The sequence below is a fragment of the Haliaeetus leucocephalus genome, unplaced genomic scaffold (assembly GCF_000737465.1).
Source record: "Haliaeetus leucocephalus isolate CR32 unplaced genomic scaffold, Haliaeetus_leucocephalus-4.0 Scaffold184, whole genome shotgun sequence".
NCBI lineage: Eukaryota > Metazoa > Chordata > Aves > Accipitriformes > Accipitridae > Haliaeetus > Haliaeetus leucocephalus.
In genome coordinates this window covers 9781311-9807804 of record NW_010972620.1, presented here as the reverse complement: position 1 = coordinate 9807804, position 26494 = coordinate 9781311, and the positions used below count along the sequence as shown (strand labels likewise).

The 26494-nt window shown below is 43.8% G+C and overlaps 1 protein-coding gene across 2 annotated transcripts in view; it reads left to right on the top strand.

Annotated features, from left to right (window-relative positions):
* SUFU (suppressor of fused homolog (Drosophila)) overlaps nucleotides 1-26494 on the top strand; it is a 94445-nt gene that overhangs the window by 46115 nt on the left and 21836 nt on the right. Inside the window, exons 4-9 of one of the 2 annotated variants that reach the window (XM_010564815.1) lie at nucleotides 3862-4004; nucleotides 6544-6629; nucleotides 8667-8739; nucleotides 13493-13646; nucleotides 15174-15285; nucleotides 26045-26179. In XM_010564815.1, coding sequence (XP_010563117.1) covers nucleotides 3862-4004; nucleotides 6544-6629; nucleotides 8667-8739; nucleotides 13493-13646; nucleotides 15174-15285; nucleotides 26045-26179 — 703 coding nt within the window. Of the gene's footprint in view, nucleotides 1-3861; nucleotides 4005-6543; nucleotides 6630-8666; nucleotides 8740-13489; nucleotides 13647-15173; nucleotides 15286-26044; nucleotides 26180-26494 lie in introns of both variants that reach the window. The other variant, XM_010564816.1, reaches the window with a different exon arrangement.

The following is a 26494-nucleotide window of genomic DNA, read 5'->3' as shown; positions in this document are numbered from 1 at the left end:
GATGTGATACTTGCAGAACCAGCTTTGTTGCCGAGACTGTAAACTTTCAGGTTTACTAAACTGAGATAATTTGCAAAGGAATGTTCTGTGCTTATCTGAAAGGGGAGTCATGTTTTGGCCTAAAACTAGAAATTGTTTGGGGATGCTTGTAGCAGTGAGTCCTGTCAGACTGGGTCAGTGCTCCATGGACATAAACGTCTTCCTGTAATCTTTTATTTTTACGTACAATGTTTCTTTTACATATTTATTAATGCCTATTTTCACGTCTGTATTTTCAAGTATTTTGTGTATAAGTAGCTTCCAGTTGTGAGTAGCTGTCTTGTTTGATATCTGAGAGGTATGGCTATAAAACCATGAATGTTGTTGAGAGACCCATATTGGCATCATTATCACTGAAGGTACTAGTCCCATTCTTGGTTCATAGCAGTGCAAAACAGATGTCAGAAATTAGTTTGGAGGTGGCAGGCTGTTCCTCAGGTTAGTCCACATGGTATGAGAGATACGGGGATGCGTTTTTGGGAACAAAAGAAGCTGTTGTTAGGCATGTCCTAACTGAAGCATGTTGCTCCTTGTAAGGTGTTTGTGCTCCTCGTGTACCTGAGATGAGCATGTGTCCTGTGCCTACTCATCTCTTGGTTTTATGGAAATATGTATATACATGTAGGAAATACATTGTACGTGTTTGTGGATGAAAGGCAGGTTGTACAGAATGTGTTATTGACAGCACTGCAAATGATAGAAAGGTGCAAAAACCACAGGAGACTTCACATTGATCTGTGCTGTGATAACTTTGAGGATTTATTTGGATATTTTATATTCTAATTCGACATTTGTGAAAGCCACAAATTTAGTTATAAATTTACTTTGGAATTGTTTATGAAAACTTTAGGATTTTCTGAGTAAAACATTGTTTAAAACTTAAATGTTTAGAAAGATTTTGATTGTCTTATTTTGAAAACGTGAGTGTGAAAGGTGGGAAGGGAGGATGCTCATCTGTGTTTCCAGCATGAGGCAAGAGCAAGTGGTTATCTAGTCCTTTGTTTCTGTAATTTCTTAGTTTCTGTGGCTACAAGTGCTGCAATTCAAGCTGTCCTCAGTGCTGCAGTGGTCTCTGTACAAGAGCTGATCTTACATTCCACATGGGTTACAATGCAGCAAGGAGGCGCTGAGTTTCAGGCTGTAATTCTGAATTTCTTGCACTCTTACAGGTTTTAATTTGGCTTCATGTTATTTGCAGAATTTTTTTGTGTGTTTTAATTGAGTAGTCAGTGTGAATTTTGTGGTATTCGTGCGCATGCAAGAGAGAGGGAGATTTTCTAAGTGTTCAGTGTTCACATGGATGTAAACAGGTGGGTTTCCAGCAGAGACATTTGCATTTGAAAACCTGCTCTAAACGGGCTGGGCTTTCCCAGGAGAAGCAGCACCAGCAGTGAAATGCAGCGATCGATCAGCATAGAATTGTGTGAGCATTTGATGGGCAAAATGTTGTGGTATAAAGACAGGGCCCAAGAATAAGGTCTTTGTGGCTTTGTTTCATTCCTGAAAACTGTGACTGAGAGGCTTTTATGATTAAAAAAAAAAAAGTAACGAGCCACATTTTGGCTAACCTGGAAAATATCACAAGATCCTTTGCAACATTCTAAGTGCTGTTTCTTTAATCCAATTTTGATACTAAAAAAAAAGATGTTTTTCATTTTTGTCTGCTTATATTTCCCCAACTCCGAAAGTAAATTAATATCTGAACCGCTCCTTTCAGTTGCAGAGCTGAAAGCCTGTAATTTAGTGTACATAACGATAAAGTCTTTCTTTCAAGCGGCTTGCATTTGCTATGTTTTCTTTCCTAATTTTAATTAAGGAAAACATTCCCTTACTTATCACAACACTTCTGGTACATGCCTTGTTTTTCGGGCCAAGTTCCTTATGGTATTTGGAGTTTATTTTAATTCTTAATCAAATGAGCTGTCTAAGAAATTCATCAGAAAAAACATATGTAATAGATGTTCAAACACACACCAATGGGGACACCTGGTGGAGAAACTACGAGTTGCCCAGGACACCCTGCATTAAACCCAGGAATGGGTGAGCATGAGTTAGCTCATCAGTGAGATGACTGGGAGTATTTTTAACTACAGCAGCTGCGAGAGAACCCTCATTAGTTTACCTGCCTGCCGCTGATGGCTCCCTCGAAGCATCCTGCACTTGCTGCTGGCCAAGAGGATGTGCACGCAGTCGTGGTGGTGCTGATGCATGGTGAGTGGCGTGCAAGCACCCGATTCCTCGGTGTCTGTTGTTTAATGTGACTGGGGACAAAGCTGCAATTACTGGCAAATGCTGCTTCTCTCTTGCTGCTGCAGAAGCTGCCACGTGCAAGGATTCTCAGATGAGCCCTATAGATAGTTATTTAAGAGATGTCCTATTGACATGTGTTTGGAAGGTCATGTGGGAAGGTTAGGTGAAGATCCAGGACCACATCTGCTTGTAGCTGCAGGACAGAGAACACTTCTCTGAATTGGATCCTGCTCTGTATCATGTGAGATGTTCCAGTCTCGACAGACAGCAACTCTAGTAACCACTAATATTTTCCAGTCTGCAGTGGAAGTCCTAGTCCTCCTCCAGTGGGCAAGGCATCCCTTCCCACTCTCCTGTTAAGTGTGGCCTTGGGAGAGACCACAGTGAGGACTGCAGCCCAAACTGCCTTCATCAATGAGCTTGGTCAGGGAGAGGGGCTCTGTGCTTGCCACTGACTTTGGAAGCAGGCAGGCAGTACTCAGTTCATCCCCGGGACACTATACCTATGTCAGAGGGCAGAATATGGATTCTAGGCTGTTTATTTGTATGTGCTATAAAAGCTCTCCCTGGAGTGGGACAAGCACAAGACCTGAGGACAAGGCAGTGGGCTAGGCAGCATTATTGCACACGTGCTCTAGGATCTGTGTGCAAATGGAGCATTCTTTAATTGGTGTGAAAATGGTCGTGGTTGGTTGTTTTACTTCTAGTTCACCCAGAAAGCAAGCATTAGCCTTTCCTGTGATGGGACAGCAGCATACAGAAGGGTTCTGGTGTGCCTTCTGGCGTGCATCAGCTATGGAACATGGGATTATCTGGGGGTTTTGTCTTTCTAAGTAGCAGAAGAAGAAAAGAAAGGAGTGCTTACAGTTGTGAAGAAGGACAGATAATTTCTGGCTCTTTGTTTTGATGCAGTCTATTCTGACATAGAATGAAATTTATAGCCTACTGGTTTTCTCATTGTTTGGGTAAGAAGGAGCATATTAATTATAATTCTGCACCAGAGCCACCAGACAATTGGAAGAGAAAGTGACTTTGACTTAGACCATCACAAGTTGGGCAGCAGACTGTGGATTTTTATTAGATATAGCAGAATATTATTTGTATTTAATTCAAATTTCAGGACCTTTTCTCTGTGGCAAATCAGAGCTGCAAATTAAGTGTGAATCACCATCCCACAGACATTCAGTATGTCCTGATGACTCTCTGTGCCCTCTCACAAAACAAGACTAATAGCAAATGAGAGACAAGCTAACTTTATTTGTTGGTATTCCTGTGTTGGGATTAATATCAAAGCAGGACAACATTTTTTGCCACAGGAATCAAGAGGGGTGATTTTAAAGTCAGTGCTTGAATTCATATGGCTCAAGGAGACTTCTTTCCTGCTTCAGGTGCTTCAGCTGACTCAGAGACTCAGCAGAGCTGGCTGGAGGCAGTCACTGTGAATAGCCATGAGCGACTGTCCTAGTCCAGACCAGAGGTCCCTGCCTGGCAGCAGTCAGGAGCAGATGCTAACAGAAGGAATATCCTGGCAGACTTTATGGACTAAATATTTCTTGCTTCTCTTCCTTGCAGAAAACACCTTCTGCAGTGGTGACCATGTATCATGGCACAGCCCTTTGGACAACAGTGAATCTAGAATCCAGCATATGTTATTGACAGAAGACCCTCAGATGCAGCCAGTACAAACTCCTTTTGGGGTCGTTACTTTCCTACAGGTATGATGCAGCAATGGTGGCTCTGACTGTCACCTTCTGGATGTGGAATGAGGCTAACATTACATTTCATTTAGCTTTGATAAGCCAGATGTTTATTATCCTGTCTTCCATCTTTCTTCCTTATTTGATTACCGTGGATCTCATCTTTGAGTTGTTACTCTGGAGGCATTCAGTAAGCATTTTAACAGGACTGAGCAATGGCACACTAGGTTCTTAAGATAGAGGTCTGTCTGATGGAGAGAAGGTTTACACCCCAAAACAGACCTGGAGTTGAATATTACATTACTGCCCTGAAATTTCAAACATGAACATAGGCAAAAAGGCTGAGAGAAACACTTTTAAAAGGTAATGTAGAGCTAAATTGAATTTAATTCTATGTCATTATTGATAAGCGATCCACTGGTTTGAGTTCCAGGTAAAGAAGAGTTTGGAGAAGGACTCAGAGTTGCTTTAGTGTTATTTAATAGCAGAAATGTAGCTTGCAGCATTGACACAAAGATTCTTTAGAGGCTAAGTGAGTTCTCCTGTATTGATCTACTGTTTAAGAGGTTCAGGTTTGCTTTGCCAAAGAAACATTTAAAAAATCCCTTGCCAATTTAACCCTACTGTTCAGTGAGGGGAGCTTTCTTGGCCAAACATGTTTGCTTGCTTTCCCCAAATCCTTCTTCTCAGTGATGTCTCTTAGATATGGGCTGCTTTGGATATTTTTAAATTGCATATAGAGTTATTATCCTTAGTAGAAGAGCTGGCATAGTTTATGCCAACTGCTGATTTTTCCCTGCTCTGTGGAAAAGCTTCTATCCTGTGGGAAAATGCAAGTGTCTATACACTTCTACAATTTAAGCTTTGAGTTGCTCCCGTTTGTCCTTGGCTGTAGTTGCAACATGTAAGGGGAAGCTCCATTACCACAGACTTGCACAAGACAACTGCTGTGCAAGGGCAAAGGCTTTCCTGAATTTTCTGAGGTGCCCAAAAGTCTGTTTTATCAACAAGAAAGAGATGGATTTGGGATAAATCAGCGAAAGGTGAGTTGTGGGACCTGGAAAGAGAGACAGAGAGCCAAGCTAAACAGGATTATTCCTGGCTGACTCCCCAGTTAGTGCTGCATTAGTCCGCATCTCTTCTTTAGTACCCAGCTGTCCTGGATCAAAAGACAGTCAACTTGTTGCATCCTGAGGCTCTTGGCCTCTAATCATCCACCACACATACAGTTGACTTGTTTTTCCCCTTTGTTTGATGCTTGTTGTTATGGATTTATTTTGATCCATGAGGAGAAATGATTGCAAAAAGAAAAGAATGAACACAAAATAATTTCCTGTTTAGAGTCTTGCTGTTTATATGTAATTAGTGAGTGAAGGCCCGGGGAGGGGTGTCCTGAAGTGAGGGTGATTCAGGCTGTTCATGGAGGAGGCCTGGGAGATGGGTGGGGATGAAGAGCATCTCCAAGGGTTGGGTCCTGAGAAAATGAGCTCTGCAAGGAGCAGGGGAAGTAGGGTGTGCAGAACTCGAGTACATGCTGACATTGACGGTTTTCCACGCGGATCTCTATCAGTGCAGATAAGTGCTTGCAGCAAAGGCACATCATGCACTTCTGCTTGCTGGTCTTCAGAACTTAGTTTTTGGTTTTCCTCTTTTCTGAAAAAACATCAGTTGAACAGATTTTGATCGAAAATTCAGCGTCGTTGGAAAAGGCTTAGAGTGTTGAGGAAGGAAATAGGCAGCAATGGCTAAAATAATTTTTCATCCCAAAGAGCAAATCATTGTGCTCAAAGGCACAAGCCAGTGGTTGATGGATCAGGAAGAAACTGCATTCCTCTATCAGCTGAAGGGTGTTTCACCCCTTCATTTGAAGTGGCTGATCTCAGCTGCTGTGAGAGAGACATCTGGTATTGTTCAGTGTGGCGGTTCCCATCCTGAAAAGCAAACACATCCTGCCTTATACAGGAGAGCAGAAGTCTGCAGTTGCCTGCAGTGACGAGTGGATTATGTGATGTGTAAGCAGCTTTACTTTATGGTGCTGGATAAGATGTAACCAGTCAGCAAACTGAGTTGGTCAAGGATTTATGAGCACCAAAGCACTCCCTTGTGGCAGCGAGTCCCTTGCCTGATTGAAACTGCTGGTGCAGTATTGCATTTGCCCCTAGCATTTGGCTAACAGAGCAGTGTTTTGCATGTGCTCAGACCCTAACCTGTCCTGTCTTGTGTGGACTAGATTGAAAGGTGAGAACAGACTAGTGGATCTTCAGTAAACCTTGATTTGCCACCGGGCCCTCTTCATAGTTAAGTTCACACATGCCATGCAAGATTAAATGTTATGTGACCAGGGCACTTCACATGGTAAGTGTAGAGAGAGGGCATAAGGAATTGTAGAATCCATCTGTTGTCTCAGGCTCCATTTGTCCTTGCTCACCTAGTTAGTTTAAAGAAATGGTGCTTCTCTCTATCTGCACTGTTTGATCCAGCACCACATGGTACATTTTCTCTACAGTTCTTGCATGGTTCCCATCCAGTTTAGTATCTCTGTTTTCATTTACTCCAGATCGTTGGGGTTTGCACTGAGGAACTGCATGCGGCTCAGCAGTGGAACGGGCAAGGGATCTTGGAACTGCTTCGGACTGTCCCAGTGTAAGTGCTTATATAGTCCATGTAGGGAACCATTCCCATAGAGAACAATTCAGTTGTTTATTTTTATTAACAATCTTTAACTTGTTGATGGAACTTATTTAATCCTGTGCTGTAGCAAGAGATGGGAATTGATTGCAAATCTGTTCTCACGCACAGACACTTAGATGGCAAATTAATGCATGTGGAAGTCCACATGTTCAGGGTGAAACAGAATGAGGTCTTGAAAGCTTAATTTCCTTCTTTTTATGCCTGCAGCATTTTCTCATTGGCTCTTCCTGAGAGAGCTGGGATAACTGTTACTGGTGACCTCTCAGTGTAGTTTAAAAGAAAGGAAGGAGAGGGTCTGACTTACAGTGGCTAGCAAAACTTGGGTAGTGTCTGAAAGTGAGAAAGTCACTCTCAAACTGGCCCCACTCTTGGTGGAGTGTTCATGCAAGTGGAGTTCATTGTTATTTCTCCCATGGCAAAAAAACCCAAAGATGTCATTAAGGAAGAGATGGGTTTTAAAATGATTGGACCTAATCTTTTTTGGCTTGCAGGTGTTTTGTTTAAATATTTTTCTCTTATCTTTAGTAGAAGTTATTGCTGTGTGATTGTAGCTCAAAAGATTTTTTTAGGACAAAATAGTTCTGAATATGTGTTCCTGGGCACAATAGTACACTGTCTAGTGTCACAATGGCCTTTAATTGATGGATTATTTGGAAGAGCCTTTGCTGCTGGACTTCCTAAGCTTGAACTTTCCCCTTTTAGGCACAAGTGCAGGTAATTCATGCAAGTGTTCTAGAGTACAAGTGAATTTGTCCAGCTGCAAGCTTTGTTTCTAGGACCCCAAGACAATAAACACTGTGTGCAGCTCCCTTGGCTCCTCTAAGTCAATACAGATATAGCACTCCTCAGTCTGTTCTTGTGTTGGTTTTTGGCCTTTGTGCTGTGGTACAAGCACCTTTCCAAGGATAAAATTAAACCCAAATGTACATGATTTGAAGGCAAAGCTGCGAACCACTAAGCCGCTGATGTGGAGTCAGGGTAATGGTCTCTTGCATCCCAGTGAGGAACTGAAGCAGGTCACACCTCTGCAGTTAATAATTAACAGCTTCCAAAGTGATGTGAAAAAAGAGTGGCTATCAATGCATCTGAAAAGCTATAAAATATTAACTTTTATTGCTCCCACTCCAAGTGCTTTAGGAGACTGTAACACAGACAAGGCCAGAGGAGGGGGCTTTTGACTGCAATAACAAAGTATCTCATGAAAGAAATGAAAATTTTTATGGCAATTCCAGAAGACTTCAGTTTTTACTTCAGATGAAAAGCACCATCTAAGGCTGACTTCTGTAGTCTGCCTGCACTGTGACCCAAAGTAAAGTCTCCAAGTAGTTCATCTTCACAGTAATCTGTTTTCTATCACCTTTGTTGGGAAGCATCTTGACCCTTGTGACTTTTATTGCTAATGAAAACAAAGATTTTCCCTGAACCATCTGAGTACTCAGCCATTAAGTACCAACTGGGCAAAACATCTATTGTGAGGATATTTATCAGAGCAATAAGCTTTTTATGGTACTGAATATGACTGCTGATCTCAGCAAAAAGTGCAGTCCCATTGGGACCCTGCTGCATCTTTAAGTATGTAGTAGAGATATAAATCTTGACCCTATGCTTTGCCTATCTTTCTTAGACATAGGCTACACTGGACTTCTCAGTCCCAGTTGGGGTACCTGTAAGATTAAAACACAGTTCAGTCTTGTATGAGTAAGTGGGTCCACACAGGGGATAGCCTGTGTCAATCCTGACTGCTTTGCAAGACTTGGTGGTGCCAGACACTAGGCAGATAACAGCTAGGTCATGGAGAGCTTTCATTATTTATTTGGGAAATGTAAAGGACAAATGCGTGCTATGGGATGTATACGCAACATAGAGGGCTTCGAGGCTTGTTTTAAACTCTACCTTGTGCTTCTTTCCAGTGCAGGTCCGCTCTGAGGACTCTGTTGGGGAGTACTAGCTAAAGTGCTTGTTTGGTTCATTACCTTTCTTTCTGTGTAGAGCCGGAGGCCCCTGGTTGATAACAGATATGCGAAGAGGAGAGACAATATTCGAGATTGACCCACATCTGCAAGTATGTCTTCAGTTTATAAAATGTCATGTCTTTTTGATAAAAAGACATACAAAAATGTCTTTTGTAGTAGCCAGGGAGAATTGGTTTAATGGTATAAAGCAGTCCTATTATTTTCTGTAACGGTGCTGTGGTCTTCTCAATGTTTGCAATAATCCTGGAAAAGTCTTAGAGACTTTTGCCCTCTCAGAGGTGGTTTGAGAGTGCACATGTCCAGTCCCAGGTGGATGGCAGCTCTAGGAAGAAAGTTAGAGAAGAGAGACCAGGAAAACAGAATCTCATATATGAGACAAATTGGTAAGATTTGGACTGCATGTTTTAGAAAGGAGGAAAATAGAAGAAGATAAAAGAATATAGGACAATACAAGATTTAGAGATGATAGATCAGGAAATTCCTCCTTTGTTTTATATGCAAGCGTAAAGAGCTACATCATGCAGAAAACTCAAAACCAACTAAGTAATATTTTTTCACAGCAGGTGTGACAGTGTAGCTCATTCCTGTAGGATGTCACTTGAAGCCAAGTAGTTAGTGTGGTCTGCGAAACAGTGGGAAGCTAGAAGTATCTCATGCAGTTATTAATAATCCATGCAGGAAGATATAGTAAACCTTCAGAGTTCAAGTTAATTTCTGAAGTTTCAAGATCAGAATAGGACCTCTATGGAGAGGTTACCATCCCATGGACTACTGCTGATCTGTGCATTTGGGAGACATTTCTGCATCTCTTCAGCAGAGTTACAGTACTGAAGTACATGGGTCCCAGGCAAATCCAGTGTGGTGCTGACCTTGTTTCAGTGAATCACTGAGTATTTGCCTTTAACAGAGAACTTATGGCTTAGCCTGGTAGGGCACGTGCATATGTGCACGTTTTGTACAAGCTGTTGCGTTTACTTTATGGTCTGCGTGTCTGCATCTGATTACCCTCAGTTGCCTCACAGCATCTTTTATTTTGAAAGCTTAAGAACAAAACCAAATTCTACTTTTACTGTTTTTAAGGTTTTGTTCATCTAAAATAACCCCGGTCTGAGACACACCAAAAAAAATGTTCCACAAATGTCCCACAATATGGGAGCTAATACAACTGCAAGTCCTGTAAAGGTTTTAGGCTCTTAAAAATTTTGCCCTCTCCCCTCCTGGAGGGTGTTTCTGTTCTCTGCACACTGGTGATTCCTGATGATAACAGGGTTTTCTTCAATTTACTGTAAATGAAAAGTAGCTCAGCTTACTGGAATCTGAGTCAGCCAAGGCAAGTTAAGGCAAATAAAGAGTACCTCTGCCTCACCAGTGTGTCCTGCCACTGAAAGCTGCTATGTCTGTGGTCTTTCCGGACTTCCTCACATTGAAGACATTCCTGTTTCTGTTCTCTCTTGCCCTTGCAGTAGTGTGTATGCACAGGTGTGTGTGTGTGTGTACCTCCTTCCTGCTGTGCTCTGCGGCCCCTGGGGATTCACAGGGCAAAACCTGCTGCTGTGACGCAGAGTCCCGCAAAGAGCCTTTGCTGAGTGCAGGGAGCTAGGCTGTTTCAGGCTGGGTTCAGCCACATCATGTGCCTCCTGCTCTAATTAGTGGGGAAAAGATAAAGTGTTATTTGCTTGGCTTTTTCTTGGTGGTGGTACAGGGTCTGTGAGAGCTGAAAGGCAGCAGTGGAAGATAGGTGGAGGGGAGGGAGGGAGCAGGCAGAGAAAACAGACAACTTTCCTGGGAGCAGGCAAGCACATTGCCTGCCTGGGAAGCGGGCAGAGCTTGTTTTGAGGCTGCATTGTCTCTTGTGGGAATTGGTTGAGGCCTAAACCCAGCCCTGGCAGCAGCAGCTGTACTTTCTGTTCGGAGTTGCTGAGAATGGATCCCAACTAAGATGTCATCCCAGGATGTCAGCAATTAATGCTGTGGCAACGCTGGCTGTTTTCTGTGCAGCCAGGCTTCCCTGTAGGCCATTCAGATTTCCCTGGCAGCACTGTCAAACAATCCCGGTTGGTCCCCAGCTCTGTGCTGATTTTCAGTGCTTTGCTTCTGTTTTAGCAGATATCTCAGAAGAGAATAAAGCTGATTTGAATTTCCTGAGTTGTGGTTGCCGCTCTGCGGGTCACGCTGCAGTGCTCTGGCTTGTTTAGAAAGGGATCAATGACTTATAAGAGCCTCAGAGCATCTCTCCCACATGCTGAGAGGAAAATGGGACAGAAACATCCTTTCTTTGAGGAAGGAAAAAGCTGAACCTCCTTTGCCCTGGGCTCCTCCAACCTCCTGCTCAGGCTGCCCTTTCAAGGGAGGAAGAACAGCCCCTCAGCCCAGGCACCTCTTTGCTGGCTAAAGATGGGGTAAAGCTGTGCATTGCCCCAGCTGAGAGTCTGCACTGATTAGGGGTTTTTTGGTGTTTTTCCCCCTTCAACATCAATACTTGCAAACGTTATAAAACAGGCATGCAAATTAGGCTGCCTTAGGCCAGCTCATTTCCATCAGCCCCCCTTGATCTCCAAGGGATGCCAACAGAGCAGCACTTCTTCCCCTGAGGAAGTGCTCTGCAAACCAGCTGAGACGCAGATGATGAGTCCCTTTCCCCCTCCCCGAGGCTCTGCGCACTGTCCGGAGGCCCCCACTGTGGCTGTGAGCGGGGGCCTTGGCTGCAGGGGTGGAGAAGGACATCCCACCAGAGCCTCTGCCCGATGAGTCCTCAGGGCCCTGTGGGCTCTTCTGCTCCCTGCTCAAGGGCAAGTTTGGTGGCTCTCCCATGTTTCCCCAATCACTGGAATGAAAAATAACCATGCTGACAAGTTAAACCTCCCCATGCCAGCTGATTTGGGTCCTCACAGAGCGCCTTGGTGGGCTCTGGAAGGATCCATATGCTAAAATCTTACATAGAGCATCATTTGCATATGTAGGATCAGATGTATTTTTATTTTTTTTTCCCACAACTTCTATTTCTGGGTGAAACAACTAATTTTATGTTTAGGATATAACAAAAGAAAATCCCAGCAGATTTGTTATTTCTCAGATTTTCCCATTACGTTTTCATAGAAGCCAGTCTCCCCTGACGCCAGAGGAAGATCCCAAAGAGGAGTAGTCTTTCAGGGAGAGAGGCGGAAGGAAGGCAGTGTCTTGAATGCTTAAATCTAAGTCAGGACTGCTCTGGTCCTGCCCCCAGCCACAGGCTTCTGCCTCCACTCTTGGGCCAAAGAGCCAGTTTAGGGAGGTGATCCATCTGAAAAAAAAAAAAAAAAAAAAAAAAAAAGAGTTGGCTCAAGGGAAGGGGTAGGAGCACATGGAGGAGGGTGGGACTGCAGCCACTGTGAATTACATCAACTTAAACTGCTGTGCAGCCACACCCTGAGTGCTTCTGCTTATCTTTGAGCTGCTCAAATCCTCTCTTGAATGGTCACAAGAACAGGCAATGCCCTTTCCTAGGGTGCAGTGTCTGCAGCTGGGCAAGGGGAGGAACATATGTGGGTTTTAGTCTGGAAACTGCTTCTTGGGGAACAGATTTTGCAAAGCGCTGGATGCTCCCACGGTCTCTTGACACCAGTGGCAAGGTCAAACTGAAGGGTAGTAATAACAGGGGGAGAGATCTGCTCCTGTTGTGCGTAACATAGCTCTGTTCTTTCCTCAAATCTTCAAAGTTTCTGTCCCACAAGCAGTGGGACTTACTGCCTATTCCGAGGTGACCCAGATGTAAGCAGTGAGATGGCGGTCTTGCTGGTGCCACTGAGCGGTACAAGAAGTGACACCCCTTCAGAAGAGAGGAAAACGAGCTGGGTTGATTCAGTGCCAGGGGAGAGGTGACAGCGGTAAGAGCAGCCCTTCCTCGGTGTAGCTCAGCCCTGTGTTTGTTCAGCTCAACATTACCCCCTTGTGGGACATAGGTGGAAATTCAGACTAATGCCAGTTCCCCTAGCAGGTGGGTGTCCTGTGGAACTTTTGGCTGCAGCTTAGGGCAGTCTTGCTGGCAACAGATGCACATGTCCTTGAGAAAATGCATGGTGTCTGAGAGTATGCAGCTGCTTGTGGTTGGTGTGCGACAATTCCGAGACCCAAATGGTGGTTACATGCTTGGAAAATCCAACTTGCAAGGGAGGGAGTTTGTGTATTTTGCCAATAGAGAAAGCTATGCAAAAGCTTTGACATTGTGAACAGACCTGTGTCTTCTTGCACGTTTGTCCTTTACTGAACACCCCAGCACATTGAAAAGCAGTGGTTGTCTGGGCAGTTTGCAAATGATGAACTGCTGTGAATGAGGAGTCTCTCTGTGAGCTGTTTTCATTGTGGGGACTCCTCAGTAAGCTTGGAAAGAGAACTTAAGTTTAGTTTTTCGGGGGTTTGTTATCATTGACATGTAATAGGTAGGCTGCCAAGCTGTGCTTCGTACAGGAGTGTATAATGTAGTGTCATAAATACTTTGAGTTGGTGTAAACTGGAGCTAACACTGAAAGAAGCAACCCTGCATACCCCAGGCCACTGATTTCCACCGCTATCTTTCCCTGCTTTGTACCTGCCAGGGCCACATAGTGAAGTAGTGGGAAAGGGGTAGGAGTTCAGACCAACCTGCTATGGAAAAGGTTTGTTCCAGTTCAGACCAGCTCCCTGATTTGGCTCAATGTGCAGTCACTGTTAGGTGATAAATCAAAGCACGGGGGCCAGAGAGTGGAAACTGGCTGCGGAGGGGGGAGATGCAGGAGCTGCTGAAGGTTGGGTTGAGCCAGGGTGGGTTCCAGCTCAGGTTCAAGCCACGCCCAAAAAAGTCTTGGGGTTTTGGATCTTTTCAAGCAGGAGAGAGTTGACAAAGGGATTGAGACAGATGGCTCAAACCTGAGTGGAGTGAGTGCCAAATGTGCCTGGGATGATCTCAGCCGGCCCCCGGAGGATGACGAAGACAGCAGGAGCATTTGCATTGGGACCCAGCCGCGGCGGCTCTCTGGGAAAGGTAAGAGGTCCTGGGCAGAGTCACTGTCATGGCCTTTTGGTTTTCTGATGGGTCTGGGCAGTGGGCTGATTCATGCAGCATTTTGGGGTTCATAACAAACACCACAGTTACTGGAAGGCTCAGTATGTCTTGGGAGCAAAATGAATTTTGGTGTGGCCTCTTTGAGGAAGGCAGGAGAGAGGAAGAGAGATCTTTGCATTGTTTTGTCTAAATGTTTCTTTCAGTTTTTAGGCTATTTCTATTCTAAATCTGCAAAGTTAAACTGAGCACTGGGTGAAACCAGGACTGTAAACACCTGCAAGGTGAAGCAACTGCATTTTCCCAGGCTGTGTTTCCTTATTAACATTGTCACTTCTTGGGTGGCAAGTTGGACTGACACTGCACATTGCTGTAGCTGAACTCAAGTGATTCTTGCAAATACGGAACTCTGGAAAGAAGTAGTAAAATATGGTGGAGTTCCCCTTTGCAATGAGATGCCATCTCAGTGTACAGATGTCATAGCCATTACACATGCTTGAAATTATGCATGTTACCTTTCAAATGGGTGAAGCAACATAAAATTTGAGGGCTCGAGATTTCCTGGAATTAATGATGGTTTCCACAGGAATGGTATCTTACTTGTTTTTAAGTCCATGGTAAAAAAAATATTTAAATGCACGTAGGGTTCCTTCTGGCTTCTGTGCAAATATTTTGAGCTGCACTGGATCTAAAAAGGCTATTTTCCCTCAGCTCTGCAAATGAAAAGCCCAAGACAGGTATACATGGTGATATTTGTTTATCCTTCAAAAGATTTTGAAATAATTTGGATATTTTTTTCTCTACCCAATTCCCACATTTCTCAAAAACAGATAAGGAAACTTCTAAGAAAGGTAGGAAAGCATCGTATTAATGTATTTGGCCACTAGACATTATAGGAAAATCAAAAAGTAAAAAGACTACATCTGAACTGAATAATTTGCAGTTTATTTTCAAATGTGAGCTTGAGGCTAAAGTTTGCCCTGCATAAAATTCCTTTCTTTTGTGGATCATGTTGTAAATTAATACACATTTGCAAAGCCAGTTGCAAAAACTCAGGAACCTCCTTGCACTTGTTTGGTAAAGGAACAAATTCCTGTTATGCCTAATGGGAAAAGTGACTTCCAGCACAAAGGCTGGAAGTGTCAGGAGGTTCTGTGAGAGGTGCAGAGACAGCAAACACGTCATTTATGAGAGGATGCAAAACTACTCAGAATTTCCTCATCAGGAGGGCTCAGTACCAAAGGTTCCAGCTCTCCTTGTCTGACATAACATTGCAGCCCAAACCAAGAGAATTTAAGCTGACTTTATAAAGTGAAATAACTCCTAAGGTGCAGGAAGAGCTGTTAAGAATTCACCCTTAGCATCTCTTCATTTCTTTCTGAAGGGGGAGAGTTTAGATGAAACACACCATAGAAACAGGCCTTTAAAAAAAAAAGCTGACGTCTTCTTGTGTCTGTGATGTTTTGGGGGACTCTAAATAATGCTAAATAAAAATTTATATCTTTGCAGATACAGAGCAAATCAGGGAGACTCTGCGAAGAGGGCTTGAGATTAACAGCAAACCTGTTCTACCTCCAATAAATGCACAAAGACAGAACGGGTTGAACCACGACCGAGCACCGTAAGTTTCGCCCTGCATGCTCAGGTGGTAGGAGGAGGGAGGCTAAAATGCTCAGCGTGGAAAACAAAGTTAAAGCTGGGTGGAAGAAGACTTGACAAGGGGAGAGGAAGGCTAGCAGCAAATACTTGCAAAGCACAAGGATAGAGGGCAAAGAGTTGTTCAGGTTGGGTTAATGGACTAGTACTCAGAAGGGCAGATTTTGAGAGCAGTTTCGAACAAACCTTGCTAATGTAGGGTGGCTCTGACTATGATCCGGAGAACCTGCTGTTCCTGGTGCACGGTGTTTGAAATCCAACTGGACTGAGCCCTGTAAAATGTACCGTGATGAACAGTGCTATGGTATCCAAAGAGCTAGGTGGCATAAATGAGTGTTTGCTGATATTTTTGCCTGAAGATTTTGTTTTCAAGCTCATAATTACAAATCTCTTTGTTAAAATGTTGATTTTTTTTTTTTTTTTCCAGTGACTTTGATCTTGCCTTGCTTAAGCAAGCAGGTACTGGCAGTAATTACATGCCAGGACTACCCTGGTCTCTAATAGTCTGTAGACTAACAGGTGATTTAAGTGGGACTAGGTGGGCCTGTAGATCTCTCCTCATTTGTAGCTTTTGACTTGAGTGAATCTATAGGGAATTACTTGTGGTTTCAAGCCATCTGCAATATTTGCACTTGCATCTTTTTGGGTTTCTCCCCTTCCCCTCTTAAGCTTATTTGCTAGTTAAATGTCTTGCCATCAATTTTAATGTTTTCATCTAAATGATACAGAAAGGCATGCATCTTTGCTGCACTCTTTCATCTTGGTATTTCCTTTGGTTTCCTAGTCTCCGATGAACATTTGTGCTTTCTTGTTCCAAGAGTAAAGATCATCATGAAATCAGCTCTTTCCTGTAGTGCCAGGCAGGGACAGCATCCTGCTCTGTTTCAATTCCTGTTTCTTTCTTAATTCAAGCATTTCGTAAGAAAAATATTCCTTATACTTGGTTAGGACCTTGATGTCCTTTCTTGTTCCGTTTTGTGGGTGACTTCTGATTTGCCTTACGTATGAATGTTTCTGAGTTGCCCAGTCCTTTGGGGGAAGTATTATATCAATTGCTGATGCTATGTACTAACGAGTAATATGAGATATTGGTGCTTATTAAAAAAAAAAATCTCAAGTGGCTTTATTATTGCTTTAGGAATAATCTTACTTTTCCTATATAGTTATTAGATGGAGCCAGATTCTGACCTGACTCAGATTTTAAGTAGTAATTCTCTGCCTGCAGGTTGGTCCCATTGGACCATTGGTTGGTCCCACTGGCCCTACTGAAAAAATAAAATTATACCATCTGATTTACATGAATCACACCCAACCTTGGAAGGCTCAAAAGTATTGAGCAGGATTTCTCACAGATGTTGGGCTCCTGCATGAATCTGCACGCCCAGTAAAAGCTCTGAGTTCACATGGATGTTTCTGGATGACCAGAAACATTTGGGGTGCGCATCAGGTCAGGGAAGCAGCTGATGGGTAAGCTTTAATGCTGGGAGGCAGTTGTTGCTTAGATAAGAAAGCTCGATGTTATTCAGGGTAAGATAAACAGAGATACGCTCAAGACAGAGTGGTGAAAGGTTAGCAGAGGTCTAAGATGAAGCACACAAGTATTTACCTGGGTTTTTAACTGTTCTGAGACTGAGAGGAAGGCCGGTCAAATCCAGAGCCTCATATCCATGACAATGCTCTTTGTTGCAAATCTCTTACCTGTAGCAGCTGCGCATCCACCCTGCCTGAAGCCTGAGTGGTATGAATGGCTGGTTCCCAGTGTTTGCCTCCTAGTAGATCAGTACATTTCTCTGAGTTCTGTGGTTACCACTGTGGAAACTGATAGCTAGCCTGTTTCTCCATAATAACAGTTCAGTTAAGGAGGAGAGCTATCAGCTGCAAGTCTTGCCAGCGGTTACTCTGTTGATAGTATCGGAAGGACAGAGATCTCAATTTAAAACAGCAGTGTGTCCTAACACTTTCTTCTTCCATCTTACTGACTACTTTGAGAGGAGTTTAGAAGGGGTCTTTTTCTACCTGTGCAGTGGCTTCTCTTCCACAATTCAAGTAGCAGATACAATGGGACTTGTTCAATGCATTGACCATACTGAGAGGGGTGGTTTGTGCTGGAAAGCAGTGTTTACTCACAACCTCTAACTAACTGGTACTTAAATCAGACCCTTACTGTGGCTAAAACTTACCAGTCAACATATTTTCCAGCACAGTGTAGCATAGATGAAGTAGAAGAGGAAGATATTACTAGGTCTCAGCCTTTCTTAATACACTGTCTCAGCATGTCTTTACGCATTTGAGCAAAGTTGCTCAACATGCTATTAAGTACATGAGCATGATTTGGAGACTCTCGTCTCCAGCTGCTGCAGAGGAATGTAACTTAGGAGTTCAGCTTTTATATGTAGTAATATGTCTACATCCATGTTCCCTGCAGGCACCTGCAGTGGCAAAGGGTGAGACACAAAAGGCACAAAACCTAGTTCAGATATAGTCATTTCATAAGAGTTACAAGCACTTGAGATGGAGGATAGCTTTGCACATAGATCTAGTCTTTCTGGTGCGATCCTTGCTCAGGCCTGGTAGGGCTGGGACTCAGTTCTGTCCTACACTGTAAATCTTGTGTAATCAAAGGCAAGTCATTTAGCTATTGAGCTTCAGTTCTGAATCTATAAAATGGGACTAATAACAATGTCATCTTCTTGAGGCACCACAAGGATAAATATGTTAATGATTACGAGGTGCTGGCTGATGGGAAGCAGGCTTGTGTGTAATCATATCCTGCACTGTACACACCAGACCATAAAATACCAAACCCATGGTTCATTGCAAGGGTCCTGTGTATAACTGGTACATTAGAGGCTCCTTGGGAACTTGACAGAAATGCTCTGTTGGGGCATGGCAAATTGTTCCCAATCTACTTTCCATAGGGAGCACTGCAGAACCCCAGGCTGTCAAATTTGCACCCAGCTGACATTAGGATTTTAAAGTCTGACACAGACTCTAATGGCTTTGTGCTGAAGAGGAATGTGCTGTTTATTTATCATAGATTTGCAGCCACCAACTGCTTTCCTAGTAGCTTTCTTCCCTTTCTTTTATCCTAACCCTACCACCCACACACAATAATCTATCAGGGTTTAAAGCAGACAACCTGTTCTGCATTCAGCATCACAAAATAGTACCAGAAACACTCAAACTTTCAAATATTTATTTGTACAAAATGTGGAGGATCCAGATTCCATACAGATTTCCCTGTCTTTGTGTAGTTACAGTTTTCAGTGCTTCACATTGTTTGGTTGCAGATAGCACTTGATTCAGTGTTCTGGCTCCAGAAAAGCACATACTTACATGTTAAGCATGCATATTACCAGTTGTTCACTGTCCCAGAGTCCTAAAAAAAAAAAGTTCCTTTGAGAAAAAGCTGGTTTCTGTCAAAACCCTGTTGGGCAGCTGTAGTACTTTGATTCATTAGTGTTATTACTGTAGACTGTGTAGCCCTTCTTCTCCTAAGGATATGAATAAAAGTACTCTTAATGCTTAAAACTACATTGGACATCTGTTTCTCAAAATGACTGTTAGCTCAGTTCATAAGCAGCCATTAAATCAGTTCGTACGCATTAAACAAAAGAACATGTAAATTAATCTTTGGAAACATGACTAATCATTTCGACCATAGGTAACATAATACTCTTGATTACTGCTTGGAAAAATGAGGCGTGTATGAATACAAATGTACTTTACAGTGGCGCATTATTTATTTCTTAGGACCCGTCAGCTTAGTAGGTGCTCTTCAGACAGACAGAAAGGCAAGGCTCTCAGTCTCCTGAGCCGTGCAGATTCACTCTTATTGGATATGGCGAGCTGTTACCCATAGGGAACGTTTAGATGTCAGATTCAACACTGCTGCTGCTAAGACCTCAGTGGGCTGGAAGCTCCAGGTGTCAAAGTTCAGTGACATTTGTGGAGTCTTGCTTCATTCGCTATTTAATTTCTTGATGTAATAAGTTCTGGGGCCGAGTCTTTAACTGTCCCTGGCAATTAGCTCTGTGCTGTCCTGTGAGGCAGGTGAGTAGTATCTCCACTTTACAGATGAGGACAGAGTCGTTAATTTGTCACAGTTGCAGTGAGAACCAGGGTTGGGATAGGGGAATTCTTGACCTTTTCCACTCCTCAAGGGTCCCCTTGATCATGCAGTGTTGCTGAAAGTTATGTTTTTCTGCCCCTTGGCTGACTCAGACCATTCTACTGCTCCTGTGAGCAGAGGCATGGAGTAGAAACCTAGAGCTAGCATGCTGCATTACTGCACATGTTGAGGCTAAAATTATCAGTAATGGCTACATTTTGTTGTGCCAGGATTCAGGTAATGCCCACGTACATCCCCAGTGTCTGACGGTGAGGCTTGAGTGGTGGAAAAAAGTCTCCCAAGGCTGTGTTACTTTGACAAGGCTTTTCCAGTGTCTCTCTACTGTTTATTGCTCTCCCCTTTCTCAAGAAGGATAAAGTGGTGTGGTTCAACATGCCTGATTCCCATATTTCTGTCTGGGATTTACAGATAACTGGACTTGCGCTGGTCCCTTCATGCACCACAGTCATTTGTCCAGGGACCCACAACGGATGCCCCAGATGCTTCAAATCCCATCTGCATTCAATTTCCAGGCAGAAAGACAGGTTGAGTCTAGGGAAGCCTGAACATAAGGTAGCTCTGTGCCCGTGTGCTAATTCCATCCAGCCCTGAACAGTTTCCAGCTGTACAGGGAAATGAAGGCAGGTTCCTGGCAAACAGAGCAGGGAACAACCCTCCGGCAGGTGGGGCTGGCAGGACTGTCCTGGCTGTGACCTTCTGGTGCACTGCACCCTGAGCATCTCAGGTTGTTGCCCTTCCCTTGTGGGAAGAGAGAGGAGTTGTGTCACTCCCAAGGTCCTCCCAGGATAACTCCAGACTGTCACTCGGTGTGCCTGGTTTGGAGTGCAAGAGTAACAGTGGCACCACTTGCAGGACTGGAGTCCGCTGCCCATGTGGTTCCTCTGACTTGGTAAACAGGGGATGCTGATTCCTTCTTTCAGTGAGTAGCATTGGGTTAATGCACATTAACAAGCTCCATCTGAGCAGCATTTCTGAGGAAGCTCTGATGGTAATATCAAGATGTAGGATTTGCTTCGAGGCGAGTCTGCACTTTTCTCCTCCCAGTTGCACTGGGTTTTGATTGCTGCTTTACTTGGGCGGAGGGGAGCTGTTGTCTGTGTAGCTGGTTTCCTGTCTTAAGTTCTTGGAGGCAAACTTTTACATAAAGGGGAGCATTTCAGCATTCTCCGAAACTGTCTAGTTCTGGCTAGACTTTCTGATTCTGCAACCACTAAGCAGTAAGTTTCCAATCCAGTCCTGCTTATTTAGGCAAGCTCTCTCATCAAGATGCCATTCAGTGGTGTCTTGCTTGAGTAAGGAATGCTGAATGGGGGGAGGCAATATACTTTAGGGAGTGTCTCTCAGCATGAGGCTGAGTGCTGGGTGACAAGCCTGTGAACTAGAAAAGCAAATGTCTGGAAAACCAGTGTCAGTAGAAGTGCCGAGCGGTCATCACACTAATAATTTGCGCTTCTGCATAGCTTTCCCCATCTAAGAATCCAAAAGTGCTTTGCAAACATTGACTTAATCCTTGCAACACCCCTACGTGGAAAAGTGTCTCAGTTTTACAGACTGGGAACCTGAAGCATGAAAGAGTTGTTTGACTTTGCCCATGAGTCTGCAGGGTGCCAGTGGCACAGCCTAAATCTCTCAATCCCAGTTCAGCTGCAGGTCTGGAACAGTCAGGCCCCTGCAAGCACTGACAGTAGTTATTATGCAGCTTTCCGAAGGGATATGTGAGCAGCAAGAAGATTGTTGCTATTGGCATTGTCCTTGGAGCCCTTCCATGCCAGGAAATGCACACAGAACATCTTCACCGTCCGGTTTAACCAGGATGATGAGCACCCAGGTCTGAACACTTGAGCTAGCCTTGTCTCAGTGTGACCACAGCAGGAGCTGTGTAACCATGTCCTCCCCGTTTCTGCACTTGCCTCTGTGCGTCTGTGACGTGTGCTGTAATTCTGTGTGCCAAGATGCTTAGGGCTCTTTCCCACAACTGCTGGTTTGCCCTTCAGGGGAAACTGTGGGAAAGACACTGGAAGATTGCTGGCACTTAAGTGATCTTTGACCATATCTTCATTAGGGAATGAGGAGGTTTGAAATAGCCACAGTTGGGAAGGGAAGAAAGGAGGAAAAAAAAAAAAAAAAGAAAGAAAAGTGGTCCAACCTTTCTCTCCCAGCTGTGTAAGCTTGCACTAATGGTTTGCATTTGCTAACTCGTGGTGCTGGGTTTTGTACCGAGGAAGCAAGGAGCAGTGGCTGTAACTCGGGTTAGTGATGCAGTGGGTACCCACTCCTACAAAGAGCCCCTGCCGTGGCTAGCTTCCAACAGCGTGTCCTTTGTGATTTCAGTACCTGGGAGGGTAACTTGGAAATGCAGCAAAATTATGCTCCATGTCAGCGACAGAGCTTGGAAGGGAACTGAGACCTCCTTCCGTGACAGATCCATGAGATCAAGCACTCTGATCATAAAGCAAAGTGCAAATGCAAGAATAAATAAACCTTTCTTAATCCAATCAACCTGGTTATTCTTGAATCCCATAAAATAACTGCCAGTGGGGTTGCTTGAGAAGAGGTTGCTATAAACATGACTTACAAGGAGGGGACATCCAAACTTTGTGCAATCCAGTGATTGCACTGGCAATTTTCCAGGATCCCCAGAGGCTGCTGCTAATTGGCATAAAATTAAGCAGGTTGCAGCCACCCTCATCTTTAATACAAAGAGAGGGCCCCCAGGAGGCTACAGGTTCCAGCATGTGGCTGCTCACCTCGAGGAGCACAGCACGCTGGGACATGTAGTCTCCTCCGGCCCTTTCTCCCTGTTGACAGAGGTCTGGGGAAGCTGCAGGCTGCATTGGACACCTTTGCAATGGTTTGAACACCCCTCCCTCCCTCTCAAAAAAAAAAAAAAAAAGGCTTTGGTTAAGTTCATGGACTGTTAATCAGCATTCACAAGATTTAAAAATTAAAAAAACCAACAAACGTAATTTCCTCATTTTCTCTTCAGCCCAGAAGCAGACTACTGGTAGAAACCAAAGCTGGAAAAAATAGTTGAAAGTCAGCTAAAGTCACCTTGGTAACTGCAGCAATACACTTGCCCAGAACAGGAGACATCAAACCCAACTACAAACAGCTTTAAAGAAACAAAAAGAATGTAATCATCTAAAGAATTAATCTGACAACTGCCCACGTTTACACCTCCCACAAGCTCCCAATCACAGGGAAATGCGCTTTAATCTCCTCCAACTCCCCTCCAGTTTCACAAAACACGAGATGTGCAGCCTTTAAACTGGGGCATTTCCGGCATGCCGCTTCCATTTACATCTACTGCCTTTACTAATGCAGCAGCCCTGGCTTTTGCAGACTTGTTTTTTCTGGACACTGAGAAACATGGAATTTTTTGTGGGGGTTGGATGAAGTATTAAATCTGGAATAGACAAAGTTTGCAACATTTTATGTGATAGTCAGCTAGATCTTAGTCATAACAAGTAAAACTCCACTGGCTTTTGCTGCTGATTTATTTGGTGACGGTGTGGAGGAAGCAAAGGCTTATGGGTAACTGACAGTCGTAAAACCAGGGATGTTAGTGTTAGAAAGCAAACTTTTTCTGCATTTTCTTCTGAGGCTGAAAACTACAAGCTGTGGATGGCAATGTGTGCTACAATGTGAACTTTTTATTAACAACAATCTAGAAGTCCTGCCGACCCTTCATCTTGGCCATCACCCTTTGGAAGTGTCAGCACAAGGATTTCCATTCCCAAAGAGAATTTGAATGGGTCTTGCCAAGTCCCTGTGTGATGCGACATGTTCCAGAGTCTGAAAGTGATGCCACTGTGGCCTCTTGATGTGTGTGTTGCGGACTACGCAGAAAAACTCCTGTTTAGAAAGGTATCGCTTAGGTAGAAGGTTATTTGGTTTCTGCTATTGGAGTTTCACCCTTAACTTAATAGCTGAAATTGTGTGAGCTCCACTAAAGTGAAACAAGAAACACAGAGACCGTGACTATTTTGGAAAAGTTTTGTGGAAAGGATTAATAATTTCATGTCATTCAAAGTAATAACTACCATTTTGCTTCACTCTTTCACCTTTTTGACAGAAGGGCTGGTTACTTATTAATGTGAAGTCATAATTATTGACAGCCTTAAAGTCATGACAGTTCCGTTTGATAGTTACACATTAGTCAACATCTTCTCTTGAGCGTGTAATGACAAACAGCATTTGCTGTTTTTAATAAGACTTAGAAAGCTTTTCCCCTTGCCTCCAGAATATTGTCGTCATTCCTATTACTGCATTAACAACCGGAGGCTGTTTCCCCTCCGGACTGCAGCCCCATTGTGCTAGCAGCTGTACTGGCTAGCATGGTGGAAACATAAAAACCCACCTTCAGCTCAGGGGGTTTGGAGCCCAGAGGTATGGGGTACTGTCCTGTGGCTGTCTGTCTTTCCAAAGCGTGAACCTACAGCAGCAATTGCCTGGAGGGTTGTGTTATAGGATGTGCCGGGCACGCTTAGGCAGTCCAGGTGAGAAAGGCACAGTCTCTTGTCTGTAGCAATAACATTGCTGCAAAACTCCTGATCAGCTCCAGGGTGCATAAACTCTGGAACTGTATTTAACGAGTGCAAGCTTACAGCCTGCTTGAAAATCATGTGTTGCTAATGGCTGACCCTTTTGGTAGGGATTGATAAATGAATGATTGGAAGTCGTAGACCACAGGCTGACTTTCCCACAGCTCACTGTGTATATAAGATCTGATAAGGAAGTTGAGGTAAAGCTTAGCTTAAGGTCAACTGATCATTAATCAACTGCAACTGCACTTCTCAGGTAATCAGCCTGCAAAATGCTGGCCCACTCCACTCTTTGAAGACCCCACCTACAAAGAGCTGTAAAATGTTTGCTGAAGTAGATTAAACACAACTTTAAGTGCCACCTATAGACTACAAAGCATGTTGTGTCTTTGCTTCAGTTAACCCACCAGACTGACAGACTGCTGACTGTCAGTCCATCAGCCCACCCCATAAGCTATATCCTGACCTACTGTATCTTTGCTGGGTCCATTATTGCTTTTGTGTGTTGCTAAGGTAGAACATGGGATGTGTTTTACAGTTTTTATCTTGCAGGGAGCTGAGCTGCTCTGGTTTTTTTTTTCCTGCATGTCTCTGACCTGGCCATGCAGAGTATTTGCAGGAAGGCACTGCGAGATATCAGAGTTTAGCTTGTATCCTCATTTCAGAGTGGGCAGCTCGACGGCCTGGGTGAAAGGCTCACCTGGGACTAGGTGACCTGGCAGAAGCAATAGGTTGATCTGTTTTGGAAGCCACACTGAACTGTGTTACTATGTGTGTGGTGGATGGGAGTGATTTTAGGACAGCACCCAAATGTAAAATCAAGTAGATGTGTGATCTAAGTCAGCTCGTGAGGGTCAAGCTGTTTCTTTACAATCGTTTCCAGATGTATGTTAAAGGTGGCTCCACTTGGGTGGAGAAAGGATCCAGGCTTGTTTTAACAGTGTTTCCAAATGGAGCCACAGCCTGATAGCCTTGTTTGGCTTTTGGTCTGTCTGGCACGATGGAACCACATTGCAATGTGGCATCTCTCAGTTTCCTCCTGTTTTCCCTGTCCCCCTCCTCTCGTGATTCTGTACTATAGAAACTCTCTTAACAAAGTCTTACCTCTGTTAAGTTCACATGGAACGCAAGGTGGCAAAAACATAAATCACATATCAGACACATCACATCAGTCCATGTCATTTGCAAAAATCATAACCCCCCTGTCCTTCGTTCTTTGTTCTGGACTATCAAGTAAGGGATCGTGCTGATGCTCTTTGAACATATAAAGTGTTTATGGTCAAGTATTTTGAGATATACCTGTTTGATTATCTAGAGGATTCTGTCTGGCAAAGGTCCTAATCATGTAACAACATAACCTTTAGTCATAGGTTCACAATATGCTGGTCTTGCAGAAATGAATGAATAAGAAAGCAAAGCTGCATTGTCTTAAAGCAGCCCCACTTACAAGGGAAAACAATCTGCAGATGTCCTACTCATCGCACGCAGAGTCCATCTTTTGGCTGTTGCACTTGATGCTGGTGGAAGTGGAGGTTCTCAAAACCTTTTGGTTGAACTGTGCAAAGAAATGATTTGGAGACAATTGTAGGGATGCTTCACTCCTCAAAGATATTCAAGCAAGGGTACAAGGGACTGGATAACTCTTTCCTGCGGGCCACTGCCTAAAAAATCCTGAAGATAAAGCAAAACTAGGAGGGAGGGCACACCTGGTAATTCTTCCAAGCCATTTCATAGTGAATTGGGGTTTTGGAGAGTGTTGTTTTGCTCCAGTTCTTTCCAGAAATTTTATTTCTTCTGTGCTGGGAATGGATGCACCGTGTGTGTGCACAAATTCAGATCCTAGGTCATCAAATCAAGATGAAGAGCTGCATGCTGGGACTGGTGGTCTGAGGGAGGCTGTGTCTCTGTAGATGTGACAAAAACTCAGATGTCTCTCCGTAACAGTTTGGTCCTGTGTCCTTCAATATTCACATGATTGCTCTGAAACACAGCAGAAATAGCACACAGCACTGGGATCCTAAACATGTGCATTTTGTCTCTTCTCTTAGAAGTCGTAAGGACAGTTTAGAAAGCGACAGTTCAGCAGCTATTATTCCTCATGAGCTAATCCGCACGAGACAGCTGGAGAGCGTACACCTGAAATTTAACCAGGAGTCCGGAGCACTCATTCCCCTCTGTCTAAGGTGAGTGAAGCCATCCTCCTCCTCAGCTTGTGCTAACATGCTGGTTTTGCCTTGTGGTATTGTTTCACCATACAGACATGCATGCAATGGGTCTTTAAAGACCAGAGCTGAGATATTTTGCCAAAACGCATTAGAAACAGATGATTCTTTGCATGTGTGTTCATCGTGGTAAGATTCTCATTCTTTTTATGTCCTCCAGCATATTTTGAGTGCTGAGACAGGACAGGGTTAGTATGGGGGGGGGTTTATTAGTCTAATGCTGGCAACTCTGTGATAAAGAAGGGATGTCTTAACATACTCTGTCAAAGAAATCCC